Source organism: Drosophila erecta, unplaced genomic scaffold, assembly GCF_003286155.1.
Source record: "Drosophila erecta strain 14021-0224.00,06,07 unplaced genomic scaffold, DereRS2 tig00000000-arrow-pilon, whole genome shotgun sequence".
NCBI lineage: Eukaryota > Metazoa > Arthropoda > Insecta > Diptera > Drosophilidae > Drosophila > Drosophila erecta.
Window position 1 is genome coordinate 17,763,477 of NW_020825194.1, and position 14,280 is coordinate 17,777,756.

At 48.5% G+C, this 14,280-nt stretch overlaps 2 protein-coding genes across 4 annotated transcripts; one reads left to right on the forward strand and one right to left on the reverse strand.

Annotated features, from left to right (window-relative positions):
* Positions 1–794: 794 nt before the first annotated feature.
* LOC6553002 (ataxin-2 homolog) lies at positions 795–8,301 on the reverse strand. Of its 2 annotated transcripts, none has more exons than XM_001980026.3 (5): positions 7,512–8,301; positions 4,190–4,590; positions 3,199–4,132; positions 1,771–3,140; positions 795–1,652 (listed from the first exon to the last, which is right to left on the reverse strand). In XM_001980026.3, exons 1-5 carry the CDS (start codon positions 7,574–7,576, stop codon positions 1,207–1,209), a joined length of 3,216 nt encoding a protein of 1,071 aa, XP_001980062.1. In that variant the 5' UTR covers positions 7,577–8,301; the 3' UTR covers positions 795–1,206. The 2 variants fall into 2 exon arrangements, with proteins under 2 accessions (XP_001980062.1, XP_015009795.1); XM_015154309.2 differs by lacking the exon at positions 7,512–8,301 and adding an exon at positions 7,163–7,284.
* A 1,225-nt stretch (positions 8,302–9,526) lies between these two features.
* LOC6553001 (sodium-independent sulfate anion transporter) lies at positions 9,527–14,116 on the forward strand. 2 transcript variants are annotated; one of them, XM_001980025.3, is made up of 6 exons: positions 9,527–9,709; positions 11,616–12,280; positions 12,528–12,864; positions 12,942–13,204; positions 13,266–13,451; positions 13,508–14,116. In XM_001980025.3, the coding sequence occupies exons 1-6, from the start codon at positions 9,679–9,681 to the stop codon at positions 13,859–13,861; spliced, it is 1,836 nt and encodes a 611-aa protein (XP_001980061.1). In that variant the 5' UTR covers positions 9,527–9,678; the 3' UTR covers positions 13,862–14,116. The 2 variants fall into 2 exon arrangements, with proteins under 2 accessions (XP_001980061.1, XP_015010169.1); XM_015154683.2 differs by lacking the exon at positions 9,527–9,709 and adding an exon at positions 11,362–11,543.
* Positions 14,117–14,280: the final 164 nt, after the last annotated feature.

The window sequence follows — 14,280 nt, forward strand, 5'->3', positions numbered from 1 at the left end:
ATCCAGCCTACAGCTTCGATCTCTTCGAGCTCTTTCCGAACCGCCGAACCGGAGTTCACATTATATGCTAAAGTAAGTTTACAATCGGAATGCTGGATGAAGCGCGGCCCTTTCCTTGCACCGGTGGAAAAACTAACTTGGAATGATGACTTGGGTTTCTGGTGTCTGTCGCTGTCGCTTTGCTTCTGGGGTTTGTGTGTGTGTGTTGGTTGGTTGGGTGTGTGTGTTGGGCATGCAAGTCTGGGATTTTGGCTTTTTGGGGGATGGGGGGAAGCGTGTGTGTCGGTCGAGGTGTGCCGGTCGATTGCCAAAGCGCATAAAACTATAGATAACGGGAGCGCAGAAGTGCATCAAAGAATTATGTTTAAAACAATTTTACAAAATTTCGCTCTTATCTTAGCTCAACGATTATTTGCATCTTCATCTCCTTAAGCTTTTGATTCTACTTCATTTGCGTTTCGGTTTACAATGTGATTGTATCAATTTGGTAGTCAATCGTTTTTGGAATTTTCGCCTCGGCTTACAGGACTTGTGCGGGGCAGGCAACGCTTCCTACAAACGCTCATTGTTCTCGTATTATAATTGATTTGACGGTTGCTTTTAGCTTTCTAAATTATTTTCTTTCTCATTTCTCATATCTCTTTTTGCATTTGCTTTTTATACGTTTGGTGTTTTCAGTGATTCTTTGATTTGATTTGATTTTTTTTTTTTGCTTTGTTTTGTTTTTTGTTTGCTGTTGTTGTGTTTGGCTTCCGTGCGCTGTAGAAGTCTTGCAATTTCAAAAAATTTACTAGTTTCCTTTTGTTTTAATTGTATTTTATAATTTCCTAGTTGTTGTTGGTGTTTTCGGTCTGTGAGAGATGTGCTACAGGATGGGCCGCTCGTGCACATGGCATAAGGATGTGGTTGGATGTGTGAATTGTGGGCGAAAATCGCTTGGAGCGACAACGAAAGCCGCGCGTTTACTCAAAAGGTTGATGAGAATACGGATGCGGATGCTGATGCAGGTGCGGATGCTGATGCGGATGCGGGTGTGGTGAGTGCTTCATGTTGCGTGTTGTGTCTGTATATGTGTAACTGTTTCTTGATGACGGCTGCCCGTACAGCTCCCACTCGCTACGGCGACATTAACAGGGAGGGGCCTCCTGTTCCCCCCGCCTTCCAGCTCGCCACCTTCCCGTGCGCCATTCCCCAGCTGGCGGTGTCTCACTGCGGCTGATGCTGCGGCATCACGATCTGATACTGTTGTTGATTCTGCTGCGGATGCTGCGGCGTCGGCGGCGGGAAATAATGATTGGCTAAGAGCGACGAGGGGTGCAAGCACATCAGCTGGAAAGTGGTACCCTGCGTGGGCGGCGTGAACGCCGGCTGTGGTCCCCCGCCGGCGGGGGAGGGCTGTGGCGGCGGATGGAACTGCTGGTGCGGCTGGCCCGGCGACGGTGTGGTCGACTGTGGCGTCTGTGTCATGAACTGCAACTGTTGCTGGTCCTGGTACACGCGCATCTGCATCGGCGCGTACGTATGTGATTGGAATTGTTGCTGGTGCGGTGCATGGGCGTACTGGATGAATTGCGGTATCGGGCCGGCTGTTATCAACGGCTGACCCGTGGCCGCGGATGCCGATACGTGCATCTGCGATGCGGCCATTGGAGCTGCAAGAGATCAGATAATATTATTAGCGCACAATTTCCAGTTTCTTATGGTTATACATTCGTCCTTCTTATACATACATATATACAAAATGCTTGATTATAGAAAAAATGGACTTACGGTAATTACTACGGCGTAGGCGCGGTGGCTGTCCGGCCTGTGGGTGTGTCTGAGGCGGGAATGGGTGCTGCGGCTGCACCACATAGATCGGCTGGTTGGCCGCCGGCGGTACATGTCCTCCCGTGGTTGTGTAAATGTTCGTCATGGGCACAGGCGTCTGTGGGGTGTGTGGGCGCGATGGATTCGGAGTGCTGGGCCCGCGGGGTGTAAATGGCTTGGCTGATGGGTTGAGCACATGCTTCTTAACCACCGGAGTGGTTCCGGTGGCACCTCCAGCAGCGGCGGGCGTTCCTGTGGGCGCCGTTGCGGAATTGCTCGTCGGAGTGGGAGCTGCCGGCGTGGTTTTCTCAGATCCAGCGCTGGCAATAACCCCTGCTGTCGGCGTACTGGCTATGCCCGTAGGTGTGGTGGTGTTGCTGCTTGGTGCCGGCGAGACTTCAGGTTTGGGCGTGGCAAGCTGCTGCGTCTGTTGTTGCTGCGCAACCGGCATGGGCTGTGGCGGAGGCTGCTCCATCAGAACCGGCGAAGTAACAACTACGGGTGAAGTCTGTGGAGGCGGCATTGTATGGTAAATTGGCAGCGGCTGTTGCGATGGATCCTGAAGCAGCTGTGGCGGCGGCTGCTGCACTTGTGTCTGCGACTGGTGCTGCTTCTGCACGTGCTGATGCTGGGTCTCCACCAATTGCTGCTGCTGGGTCTTCTGTTGCATGTGAAGCGGCACATGTTGCTGCTGTGGAGGCGGCGCCTGTTGAGGCTGCTGCTGAGGCACATAGTGTGGCTGTGATAGAGCCGCTTGGTGCAGGTGCGACTGCGGCACTTGGTGCAGGACCACGTGTTGCTGTTGTTGCTGCTGTTGTTGCGGTGGCGAGGCAGATTGCTGCAACGCTCGCTGTTGCTGCTGCTGCACTTGCTGCTGCTGCTGCTGTTGCTGCTGCTGCTGGGGTGGCGAAGTGTTGCTCGGGGCCAGTTGGAAGTCCTGGCCAAACTGTCGCAAATCCTGCATTTGGTTATCGCGCGTGCGCACCTGACGCGTCGGCTGTGTGTTTTGCCCTTGTGGCTGCATGTTCTGATGCTGCTGCTGCTGCTGCTGCTGCGGCGGCGGCTGTTGTTGCTGCTGCTGTTGCTGCTGTGGCCCGGCCGTCTGAAGCGGCGGCGAGTTGCTGTTTTGCCCGGGATGGCCTCCATGGGAGCCGTGCACGGGCTTACCCAGCGACTGAGGTTCACCGCCATAGTTCAGCGACGAGTTGCTCTGAGAGCCCTGGTACTGGCGCATCTGGCGCTGTGGCAGCGGCTTGTTGGTATTGGCGTTCGAATCGCCATTTAGCTTATTTGTGCCGCCCATGTGAGATTGGTTGCGGTACTGAGAAGACCTGCGGATGTACGGATGTTAATATCTGGTAGCTAGATTAAAAAACAGCTTAGATTTACCCATGCATAATTTGCGAGTTACCCTGGTAGGAGTACTGACTCGGCATGCCCATCGACGGCTGGTAGCCGCCCTTGTTCTGACCCACAGAGTTACCGTTGCCGCCCTGCGACACGGAGACGTTGCTGCCACCAGTAGGCACATTGTTGCGCATCACCTTGCCGCCCTGGGGCACAGTCTTGCGCTTTACCATCGAACCGCCGCTATACTTGCTGGACGAGTCCGCGGACACGTTTGCTGAGGGGGCCTGACCCACGAACTTCAGGCCGCCGGCCAGCATAAGTGCTGCCGTCGACTGCGTGGAGCCGCCTTGGCCCGACCCGCCGCCACTTTGCATCATCATGCTGCCATCGCCACGAGTGTCACGATCGCGTCCGCTGCCCTGCGAGGACATGCCAACATGCGATAGCTGCGGTCCGGTGATACTGCGCGTCTGTTTTGTGATGTAGCGGTCGCTACTCATGGTCTCCCTCAACTGGAAGTCACCAGAGCCACGGGGCTTGTTACTGCGATCGCGATCACGGTCCCTGTCCCGATCCTCACGCTCCCTATCCCGATCGTTGCGTTCGCGGTCGCCACGATCTCCGCGTTGATCCTGCTCCGTCGATGGACGCTCCACGGCCGCGAAGAGCGCCTCCTCGTCGCCATTCTCCAAGTCCAGACGATCGCGGCACGTCGGATTATTTTCGATCTCGGCAGCCAGCTTTTCGGCCTTGGCTTCGGCCTCTTTGAATTCGAGGGAATCACCCTTGTCCAGCGGTACCGTGTACGAAGCCAGAGAATCATCAAATGTGGATGTCACACCAAACGTATTCTCATTCTTGCGGAACATCTCGTTGGGATCCCAGCCGTTGGCGGCACTATCCAGTTCTATGTCAATGTCGCCATTAGCGCCAGAATCCCATGGTTCCAATTCCTTTTCGTCCGGACGCGCACCTACAAAATGAAGACTAATAAGTACGTGTTTACAAATTAAATTAGGAATGAGCTTACCGTTGCACTTGTCAGAAATGGCGCCATCCGTCTGAAAAGCGCCTGCGGTGGCGTACTGCGAGTCAAAGTCCTTGGCCACGATGGTCACCACGGTGTCGGCCGGGAATATAATGTTTTTTGGCACCTTGCCCTCCTCCGGCAGATTCTTGGACTTAATGCACGCCGGTAGCTCCAGTGCGATGTCAAAGTTGCCCGAGAATGTGCGGAATACGCCCTCGTAGATATTGCCCGACCGCAGTCGCACCTCCACCACGCTGCCCACCAGCGCCGTGGCCGAGTGCATGAAAAACGTGTTGTTGTAGACGCCCTGGGACACCGGACGCACCGCCCCGCCTCCGTTACCGCCTCCTGCGACTGCCTTGTTGTTAGCGGGCCTTAGGCTGTTATCGTTGGAGTTGTATCTGCGAATAGGCACACGAGACAGGTTAGACCATTCGTTAGTTAGCGTTGCGGTTTGAAGGCAGAAGACCGACTGAAAATGGAAATTCGATTTCATCCAGCTACGGTGGCGATATCGATTCGTTCGCCAACTTTGACCTGACCCAGCATTCCGCAACCCCCGTGAGCAGCCGTGCCAGTTTACGTTGTGTTTGTGTACTTCAGCTTATCTTCTTCAGTTCAAGAAAGATATACTATATGGTTGCTTAAACAAAGACTTTTCGGGGAATCACCATGTTGCTAAGTTTAAGCAAGTTTATGATTTGTGTTGCGTGCCCCAGTCGAGCAATTTATAATGGTCAAATGTGAATACATTAGTTTTGCATAAAGTAGGGTAGCCACTTAAGTCAATCAACGTTGATTATTATTTGTCAATAGTGAAACCAAATATTGATCTCTACAACACAATATCCTTCAAAAGGGCACGGATATTTACCAGTAATTATGACTTTTAAGAACAATTTGGCAGATTTACAAAGCCTGTCATATTCATTCCGCGACAGTAATCAGCCGAATGAGGCCCCTTTGGCCAGTCCCGCAGCGGTCGGAACTCGATTTCGACTCATGGACGCTTTTCGGGGTGTTTTGGCATTGGTTGCGTGCGGCCAGGATCGACGACCGTGAAATGCGCAACGCAACGCGCAATGAACCCGCGGCGGCAGTGGATGTAGACGTGGGTGTGGGACAGGGGCGGCGTCAGGGGTTGGGCTGTGGAGGGCGCGGGGGCGGGGGCTCAACGGAACCAATTGGAGAAGGGGGCGCTTGAGCAGTAGCTGATTCACGGAGCGTGCACTGTGCACATTTTGGTGAATGAAAACAAATAATTGATTGCGCCCCAGAGTGAATCATGCGTGAGGTGAGGCGCTGGCAGGCGAGCGGCTAGGGAAACGAATCCGGGAAATAGGCTGCGACGGAGGCAAACTTAAAATGCAAGTGTGCATGGCCGAGTGGCGAATAAATATGCATAGACGTCAGGCGGAAAACAAGAGCGAGGTGGTATATCGTTCGTTCGGTCAGCAAATTGTAAAGTGACCCAAATTTCGGACCCACGTTGGAGGCTCTCGGGCCGTTCGGGGGCTTTCCGGGGGTTGCGGCGGGCGGTTAGAAGAAGGGGTTCGAAGTGTGCCAAAGAACGATACGAAACTCAGCGCAGCCGCCGCACGTCACAGCAACTGAAAACGTATAACTAAAAACTGAAAACTGAAAACGGCAAGCGGCAAACGCAAAGCTGCAAAATGCTGACAATGCAAGAAATTGCATTCGAAAAAGGCGAGCGACGAGAGTAAAAAATATAGTGCACTACGTGCTACGTGAGCGAGTGTGCGTCCATCACCATGGGCAAAATGGGCACTATGGGCACGGGCTGCACAGTGGGCCAGATTCGCAGGGAGCGGCAGCCCAGGCCCACTGTGTCCACAAGCTTGAGGTTGTGATGTGGTGTTATGTTGATGCTGTGCACACTGAATAATGAACGCGCATTTCAAACAGTTTGCGGCACAGATATGACGAGGAAGACTCGTATGATAAGGCCAACGCGAATGCCACTACAGTGATACCTCTCCAGCAATCCAGTACAGGCTACAATTAGTTGCGGAGAAACACTTATTTTTTTGATTTCTATGTTAGTCTTTGGTAACATGTTTTAGTAATCACTGAATGGCACTTAAAAGAATGTAAAAATATTTCAAATTTTTTAGTCATACTGATTCACTTTACTGACTCACTTCCACTCCATTACAATGCAATTTGGGGAACTCTTATTATTTTGTTATTTCTGTAATTAATATCCCGTGTGATAAATCAGCCTTCATCAACTCTATTCACTCAACTTGACTTATATTATACATATGTGAATCTAAGAGATATACAAGTGTAATATATGCCTGCAACTTGAATTATGAATGATTTCTAGACTATTACGAAGAAATTAACTCGACTTCCGATTCGTTTCTCAACTATTTTGTATATATCATCTCTGCAAATCATTTCGTGAGTGGCTTTACGTAGATAAATTGATAAAACTGGCGAACGTGCCGATACTTGTGCGCCGCACTGTGTCCGAATGCGGATGTGGATGTTGATGTGTGGTTGCGTTTGTGGCTGTGTGCGCTGCAGTCATATTTCAATTGAAAATTTTAAGGGCGCAGCAGCAGGAGGAAAGGGGAAAGGGGGTCTGCCCGTTGGGGGTTGGGGGCTACGGTGCCCCTTTCACGGAGGTGGCAATGGAGCTCATTGGTGCGACAAAACGGAAACCTTTAAACAAATTATGCTCTCTACACACATTTGGCCATTGTGAAAGGGAAATGTAAACAAAGCATTAAGTTCGATTCTTGAAGCACACACACACACACGCGCGCGCTTGCACACACTCGCACACACAGCGCGCGCGATGGCCTATTATATAAGCGCCATTTGCATTCCAAAAAAAAAAAAGCTTAAGAATGGTTTTCCAAGAGATGCTGCAGTAGTAAGTCGCATCCAAGAGATTAAGAAGAAAAAAAATGTGAAAAACGGCGACACGAGACGCGCTTTCACCTTTGAATTTTTTTTAGTCAACCGGACCGGGAGAGAAAAGAGCTCTTTGTGGCGCTTTCGGTTGTCGCGGGTTTTCAATTTGTCAGGGCAACGGCGAACGGCGAACTGCAAACTGCGACGGCAAAAAGCAAAGGCAAAAAGCAAAAAAGCAAAAGGCAAAAGCAAACCAGCCCCAAATGCAGTGGTGTGCGTTTGTGCCCCCCTTTGTTGTGTGGCATGGCGCTCACCTAACTCTGGTGACTCTGCCTCCCTGCAGCACCCTGCTGAAGCGACGCCCCCGCGCTGTCGCCCCTGGTTTTTGCCAGTGCAGCTGGGTGCTGGTGGCGCTGGTGAAGCTGCTTCTTCTTACCTTGAGATGCCGCCGCTGGCACCACCGCCAGTGGGTCGGGTTTTCCGCTTGCTATTGTTGTTCATAATAACGTCGATTGGATGTGGATCGCCAATTGCCAAGTGCCAATTGCCAACCGCCGATTGCCGATGTGGTCGGGATGTGTCCGATTGCCGGGAGGCCAGGAGTAGCAGTCCGAGAGTACCAGTTCACCACCAGGACAATTTTTAGCAGTCGTTCAAACCTGGCGTTTTTGCTTCTTTTCTCTTCTTTTTCCTCTTTCGCCCGTTTCTGCTGTGCTGCTGCTTCTGCTTCTGTTCGGCTGCTACTTTTGCTTCGGCCGATTTTCCCCCGGATTTACCAACTTTCCGATCGGAGGATCCTGCTGCGATGGTCGCGAATGGGCGGGCGAGGCGTGTTCTAGCCAAAGTGTGATATTTCGGCGGCGTTTAGCACTGTTACTTGGCTGCTAAATACGCTTTTGTTGCTAAATTTATTTTTTCCCTGCGTACTGTAGCGATAACGAGCAAGGTTGCTTGACGAGTTGCTTTCCGCAGTCGATACTTTTTTGCACATCCCTAGCACACATCGACGGCGTATTTGGCAAATTGGAAAAAAAAGAAATGCAACAACGGAACGGCACGACAAGCTGCTGCAACTGGGCGGCGGGAGTGGTAAACGGCGAATTTTGTTGCGTCGAAAAACTATTTTGTTAATTTATTAACTTCAATCAGAACGGGGGTGCGTGTGTGCAGCCACAGTGTTCGGTATCGAATAGTTATCGTCAGCGCACTCGATTTGACAGCACCAGGCCGTACTGCCTATCGATTGTTCTGAGGTATCGCGTACACGAAAACAGTGTTGCACACTGTTGCTTTGGGCGCGCACTTTGAACTGCTCATGACAATACGAATTATGGTTTGTTATTAACCGCTGCGGTATTAACCAAATATTTGCTCTAAATCTAGTTCACAAATACAGGTGAACCTATTAATAGTCCTAGCTATCTCAGTAGGTGGAAAACATCCGCATATTTACCAAATGTCCAGATAGGCCGCCCCAGACACCCAACGACCTTGGATGTCAAGATATTCCTTTTTCCGAGAAAGCTGCCACCGCTTAATCATTTCAAAGTCAACCGTAAGTCCACTCTTCGCCGACCTATGTCGGCCTATGTCCGCTCCAGTACGTGATATAAAAGTAATTACGATGCTATCTGGTTTACAGCCCAACAGGGTCGCCATATACAAAAGCCGTAAATCTGTCCGGTCCACACGCCAGGTGGAGGGTCTTTGTAACGCCTCATAGAATCGTTAGCACCTACTGACATTGTCAGATATAATAATACGCTACTGAGCTACTTGGGTAGAAATTGTACGCTTTTTGGTGGCCAATTGTATCTCTCATTTATCGCAGCTACTGATTATTACAAATTAGAATATATAGTATTATCCTTGTAAAAGTTCTTATTAATATTATACTAAAATGGAACTACACACACTGGAACTAATTTATGCTCCCATAAGGGAGCGTTGAGAATGAGTGTCACAAGGTGTCACAGCTTATGCTAAGATAGATATTTGGCTGATTAATTTGTGATCTATTGACTTGTCTAACCCAAAATCAAAATATTGGTCCAACATTTATCGATCGAACTGTGTGGAATGCCACTTGACCGCCAGCCAAAGGTGGAAAATTACTTGGAGCCCACACGATAAGCCAGTGGGATGGAGATTAATGATTGGGGAGCGCACTTGAAGCGATATCGCAGTAGTTTCTGCCACCGGTGCCGTTGACATTTCTAGTTATATATATTCGTTTGTTCCCGCTCCGGACGACGGATCCAAATCCAAATCCGACCGCCCAACCCTCCGCAATGTTTGCTCCGCCTGCCAAATGGGCGTTAAGTGTACCATTGTTGTGCTGATCTCGGGCTGAAAATAAAAGCGCACCGTGTTTGTCGCCTTTTTCTTGACTCTTTTCATTTTTCGTGTTTATCAGAAAAATCTGCCCGAGCCCACTTATTTATCACTCAAGAATTCGCTTATTCGGCAGTTTTCATTAGATTGCGAAGCAGTGCACTTGGCTCAACCACGAGACAAGGAGAATCAGTACTTAACATTCCAAAGCTCCATATCCCGAATGTCCTTCGAATAAAGACATTTAAGTCCATACGGATACGTGAATAATGTCGATTGTGAAGAAGTTGTCCTTCGATGGTAAGGATACACATAGACATTATGGATAAAAACCTTCGGCTTTTAATACGTTGTGAAAAGTGTATTAATAAACAAGATAGAATGCTATAGTCCAGTTCCCCGACTATCAGATACCCGTTACTCAGCTAGTGGACTTTCAAAAATTTTTGAAATATCGGAAAAAATAAGAAAAAAATAATAAAATGAAAAAAAAAATCAAAAATTGTGGGCGTAACAGTTTTGGGAGGTTCGTGGGCGTGGTAACATTTGGAAAAAAACGTCTATGTCTCTGGAAGCTGCATGCTTAATCTCAACGTTCTAGCTTTTGTAGTTCCTGAGATCAAGGCGTTCATATGGACAGAAGGCTCGGCTGTTGACCCTGATCAACGAATTTACTACTTTTCAACGAATCTAGTATACCCTTTTACTCTACGAGTAAAGTGTGTAACAACGAACAGGATACAACAATTCGATATTTTAAGTGCATTAATTCCATTATATAACTGGACTAAGAAGCTTTTGCTGTAATTAACACTATTATAGTTGAAGTTCTGTGTTCTTTGGTGACTCACTATTGCAACAATATCGTGATCATTTTACAACCGTTCCATTTACACAACTTTGCCAATTTTACTACCGCCATATATGCCACCTGCCGATCTGCCGCCTTAATTAGCATCTGGAGATCTGGATATATAGTCGCCAAAAGATGTTAACAGCTTTGGCCTGAGGTTACGAATTAGCATTTATTTTGGGTTTTTTGTTTTCGCCCATGATGACCGATAGTTCATAAAAAATATATAACGTGTCAAACTGTTGACCGCAAATATTACCATTTGCTGAGAAAACAAAATTAATTAACAAATTTATTACGTTCACATTATATAAATTTGATTAACATTATAAAGAATCAGATCCTAATTGAGTAGACATTTGCAAGTTCCTTACAAATGGGAAATCAATTATTTTTTGCCAGCTTTTAGTATTTATATCGCATATAGCACCTTTTATTAACATGGATACGACAATATTGCAGCAGGTGTATTGAAAACCAATTCATGTGAAACGTCACATCCATGATCAATGGTATGCAATATCCATTTAGATCCGCAGACAGATATATGACTAATAGTCTGGACGCACTTGCGATCTTCCGAATTTATTTTCTATCTAAGCAACAGAAAATGTGCTAATTATCCGTTTACTTTCAGTGAAAAATCACCTTTTTAATCTTATATCTATTCGGGTTTCGCTTTGTTTACCTTTATAAAAATAACTGGGTAAACTGATTTTTAATGCGATTTATATAAAGAGCGAGGAAGGCACACATAACAGGTTTTAAAGACTCGCACGTACATATGTAAATGTATATACATATATGTATATCCGAACAATTAGGTGTTATATGAACGTACTGGCTCTCCAATAGTGTTCCTCAATATTAGACAAGAATCTCAGTAATTTAAACAAACTACCGGGAACAACACAGGCCGAGTCGAGAATACTCAACCATATGTGCTTAATTACGACTTCACACAATTAAATTTTTGCGCTTTTTTTCATTTTCGCTGGGCTTTCGGCTCGGCTCGGCCGCAAACAAGCTGAACTGGAGAGTTCGTTCGTTTTTTATTATTATTAAAATGCTAAAATTCCCCTGACAAAATCAAACAATTTTGGCTGGCAGAGCGATTGTACCCGGCCATTGGCGAAACGGAAACCGCGTCTGAAAATCAGTACACAATGCGTTGGCCGCGAAAGCACACGTTCGGCTTGTGGCCCAAAGGCAATGGTCGGAGTCGTGGCAATAAGGGAGCCACTGGGCAACCGGAGGCCACTGTGGCCACCATTTACGATCGTAGGACCCACGGATTAGCTGTGCTCAACTCGAAATCCTACTAAGCAGTCTTCTTTCCTGCCCCATTTTCAGCTGGCTGCGAGGAGAAGGAGAAGTACACGGCCCAGAATGGCGATGATTATTATGGCCAGGCACACACCGTCGACCTGGACGTGGCCAGCAAGTACTCCAAGCCCAAGGAGGCCCACTGGCTGGTGCGGCGCATATTCTTTCTCAGTTGGATTACCAGCTACGATCGGGAGCAAGCGTTCGCGGATCTGATTGCTGGCATCACCTTGGGCCTGACCATCATACCTCAAAGTATCGCTTATGCCGCGCTGGCAGGACTCTCCTCGGAGTACGGGCTGTACTCCGCCTTCATTGGCTCCATCATCTATGTGTTCTTCGGGACGATACCACAGGTGTCCATTGGACCCACTAGCTTGATGGCCATTCTCACCCTGCAATTCTGCGCTGACAAGCCGGTGCAGGTGGTCATCGTTCTGGCTTTTCTCGCCGGCTTGGTGGAGCTGGCCATGGGAGTGTTCCAGCTGGGATTCATCGTGAGCTTCATACCAGCCCCGGTGACCAAGGCTTTTACATCGGGCACCGCGTTGATCGTGGTCTTTGCCCAGATCAAGAATCTCTTGGGGGTTCGCATGAAGGGATTCCCCTCAATCGGTGCCTTTTTCACCAACATTCGACCCAGTGATGCCGCAATGGGAATATCCTGCATGGTTGTGCTACTTTTGTTGAGGGTAAGTTATACAAAACCTTATATAAATAAGTGATCCATAACCATATTGTCTACAAGGCTTCGAATAACCCGAATTAATTTGTTTATTAGCTTAACGAATAATCAGACATTAGCTAACTGCTGACGTGTTCACGTTTTCAAAAAAATTGCACTAAATAGATTAGATTAGTAGATGTCAATCAATAATGCATACTTCACATCCTAAAAATACCAATAATTTTCACTTTTGTGATGGTTTTCCCCGCTAGCTTCTGTCGCAAGTGAATTTCAAGCAGGACACGCCTGTAACGCGTCGCCTGAAGAAGATCCTGTGGTACATCAGTATTTCCCGCAATGCTCTGGTTGTCTTCTTCACTGGCCTTTTGGTTTTCATCTGGGTGAAGAGGAGCTCCATCGAGGCGGTGCCCTTTGCGCTTTCCTCAAAGGTTTCCTCGGCCATGCCCAGCATCAAGTTGCCGCCCTTCGCCTTCGAGTACCAGAACCGCACCTATGTGTTCACGGATATCCTTCATGAGCTGGGCAGCGGAATTGTTGTGGTGCCCATTGTGGCGGTTCTGGCCAATGTGGCCATTGCCAAAGCCTTCGGTGCGTATACGCAATATCAGGCGGGAATGCAGTCTGCCTATAATGATGGGCATTCTTCTCTTCCTCTCTCTACCCAGTTAAGGATGGCAATCTGGATGCCTCGCAAGAGATGCTTACTTTGGGTCTGTGCAACATAGCCGGCTCCTTCTTCAGCGCCATGCCCACCTGCGGAGCTTTCACCCGCTCGGCTGTGAGTCAGGCATCTGGAGTTCGAACGCCAATGGCGGGCATCTACACGGGACTGATAGTGCTCTCCGCCCTGAGCATCCTGACGCCCTACTTTCAGTACATTCCCAAGGCTTCCCTGTCCGCCGTGTTAATAGCAGCGGTCATCTTTATGGTGCGTATGGGCGTTCTTATCATCTAAATATACTTAGGTATATACTTTCCCCTTCAAACAGATTGATCTGGCACCCGTTAAGGAACTTTGGCAGACCAACAAGAAGGACTTCTTCAGTTGGGTGGGCAGTTTCATCATCTGTTTGGTGGCCGGCGTGGAGCTGGGTCTGCTCTTTGGCATTGTACTCAGCATGGTGTTTATATTGCTGCGCCTGGGCAATCCCAAATTCGAGGTCGCCCTGAAACAGGTACGTATTAAGGTTATATAAATAACTTTGATTTAATAGTTGAGCTCCCTTCTTAGCATGAGTCCACCTACTATGTGCACATCGTGCCCCAGTCGGATGTCTATTACACAGGCGTGGATGCACTGCGATCTGAGTTGCGAGGAGCCTGCAGATTGTATCACAATGATTTCCCAGTGGTTCTCGATTGCTCCCGCTTCATGCAGTTCGATGCCACCTCCAGTGAGATGCTGATTTCAGTGGCCAAGGAGATGGCCAGCCACGATGTCCTGCTGATCCTGCAGAACATGAGCCTAGAAGTGCAGCAGATGCTGCCCGTGATGGGCAATGTGAGGTTCTGCCAGGAGGACAGCCAGCTATGCAGCCATCTGCAGGTGGAAAAGGAAGCACCTGTTCTGGATGCCAAGCTGTAGTCACGTTCCTATCTGATCCAAATGCCTTGGTTCGTTCCTGTCTGTTTGATCCGGTTATGAGCGAACGTCACGGCATTTTTATCTCCGGATCTGTTACCGCTTGACGTTCGCACGCAAATTGCGTAATTAGCCAGCGGTGGCAGTTAGTTAACTACTTAGATTTAGGTGCTTAGTTAGCGACTGTGTAAATACTTTTGTGCATTATAAAAATACAGTAAATAGTACTCCCCTACGAATATATCAAGATAAAATGAAGCTCGAAAGTGCTCCTCCAGCTTGAATAAACAGGTGCCCATAAAGAACGCCTCGTGCCGTGGAACTCAAAAAGCTAATCTGTGTGGCGGCATACGTGTCGTATGAGTAATGTCGCCGAACTGCGCGAAAAAATGAATTGACCACTCATTGACCACAATTGAATT

Bases quoted from the DNA above. Each gene is read 5' to 3' on its own strand.
- LOC6553002 (XM_001980026.3), bottom strand. From the start codon at position 7,576: ATGAACAACAATAGCAAGCGGAAAACCCGACCCACTGGCGGTGGTGCC. The intron at 4,133-4,189 runs GTAAGCTCATTC...TTCATTTTGTAG, and splicing joins CATTTCTGACAAGTGCAACG to GTGCGCGTCCGGACGAAAAG. The intron at 1,653-1,770 runs GTAAGTCCATTT...GATCTCTTGCAG, and splicing joins CCTACGCCGTAGTAATTACC to CTCCAATGGCCGCATCGCAG.
- LOC6553001 (XM_015154683.2), top strand. From the start codon at position 11,429: ATGCGTTGGCCGCGAAAGCACACGTTCGGCTTGTGGCCCAAAGGCAAT. The intron at 12,281-12,527 runs GTAAGTTATACA...TTTCCCCGCTAG, and splicing joins TTGTGCTACTTTTGTTGAGG to CTTCTGTCGCAAGTGAATTT. The intron at 13,452-13,507 runs GTACGTATTAAG...CTCCCTTCTTAG, and splicing joins TCGAGGTCGCCCTGAAACAG to CATGAGTCCACCTACTATGT.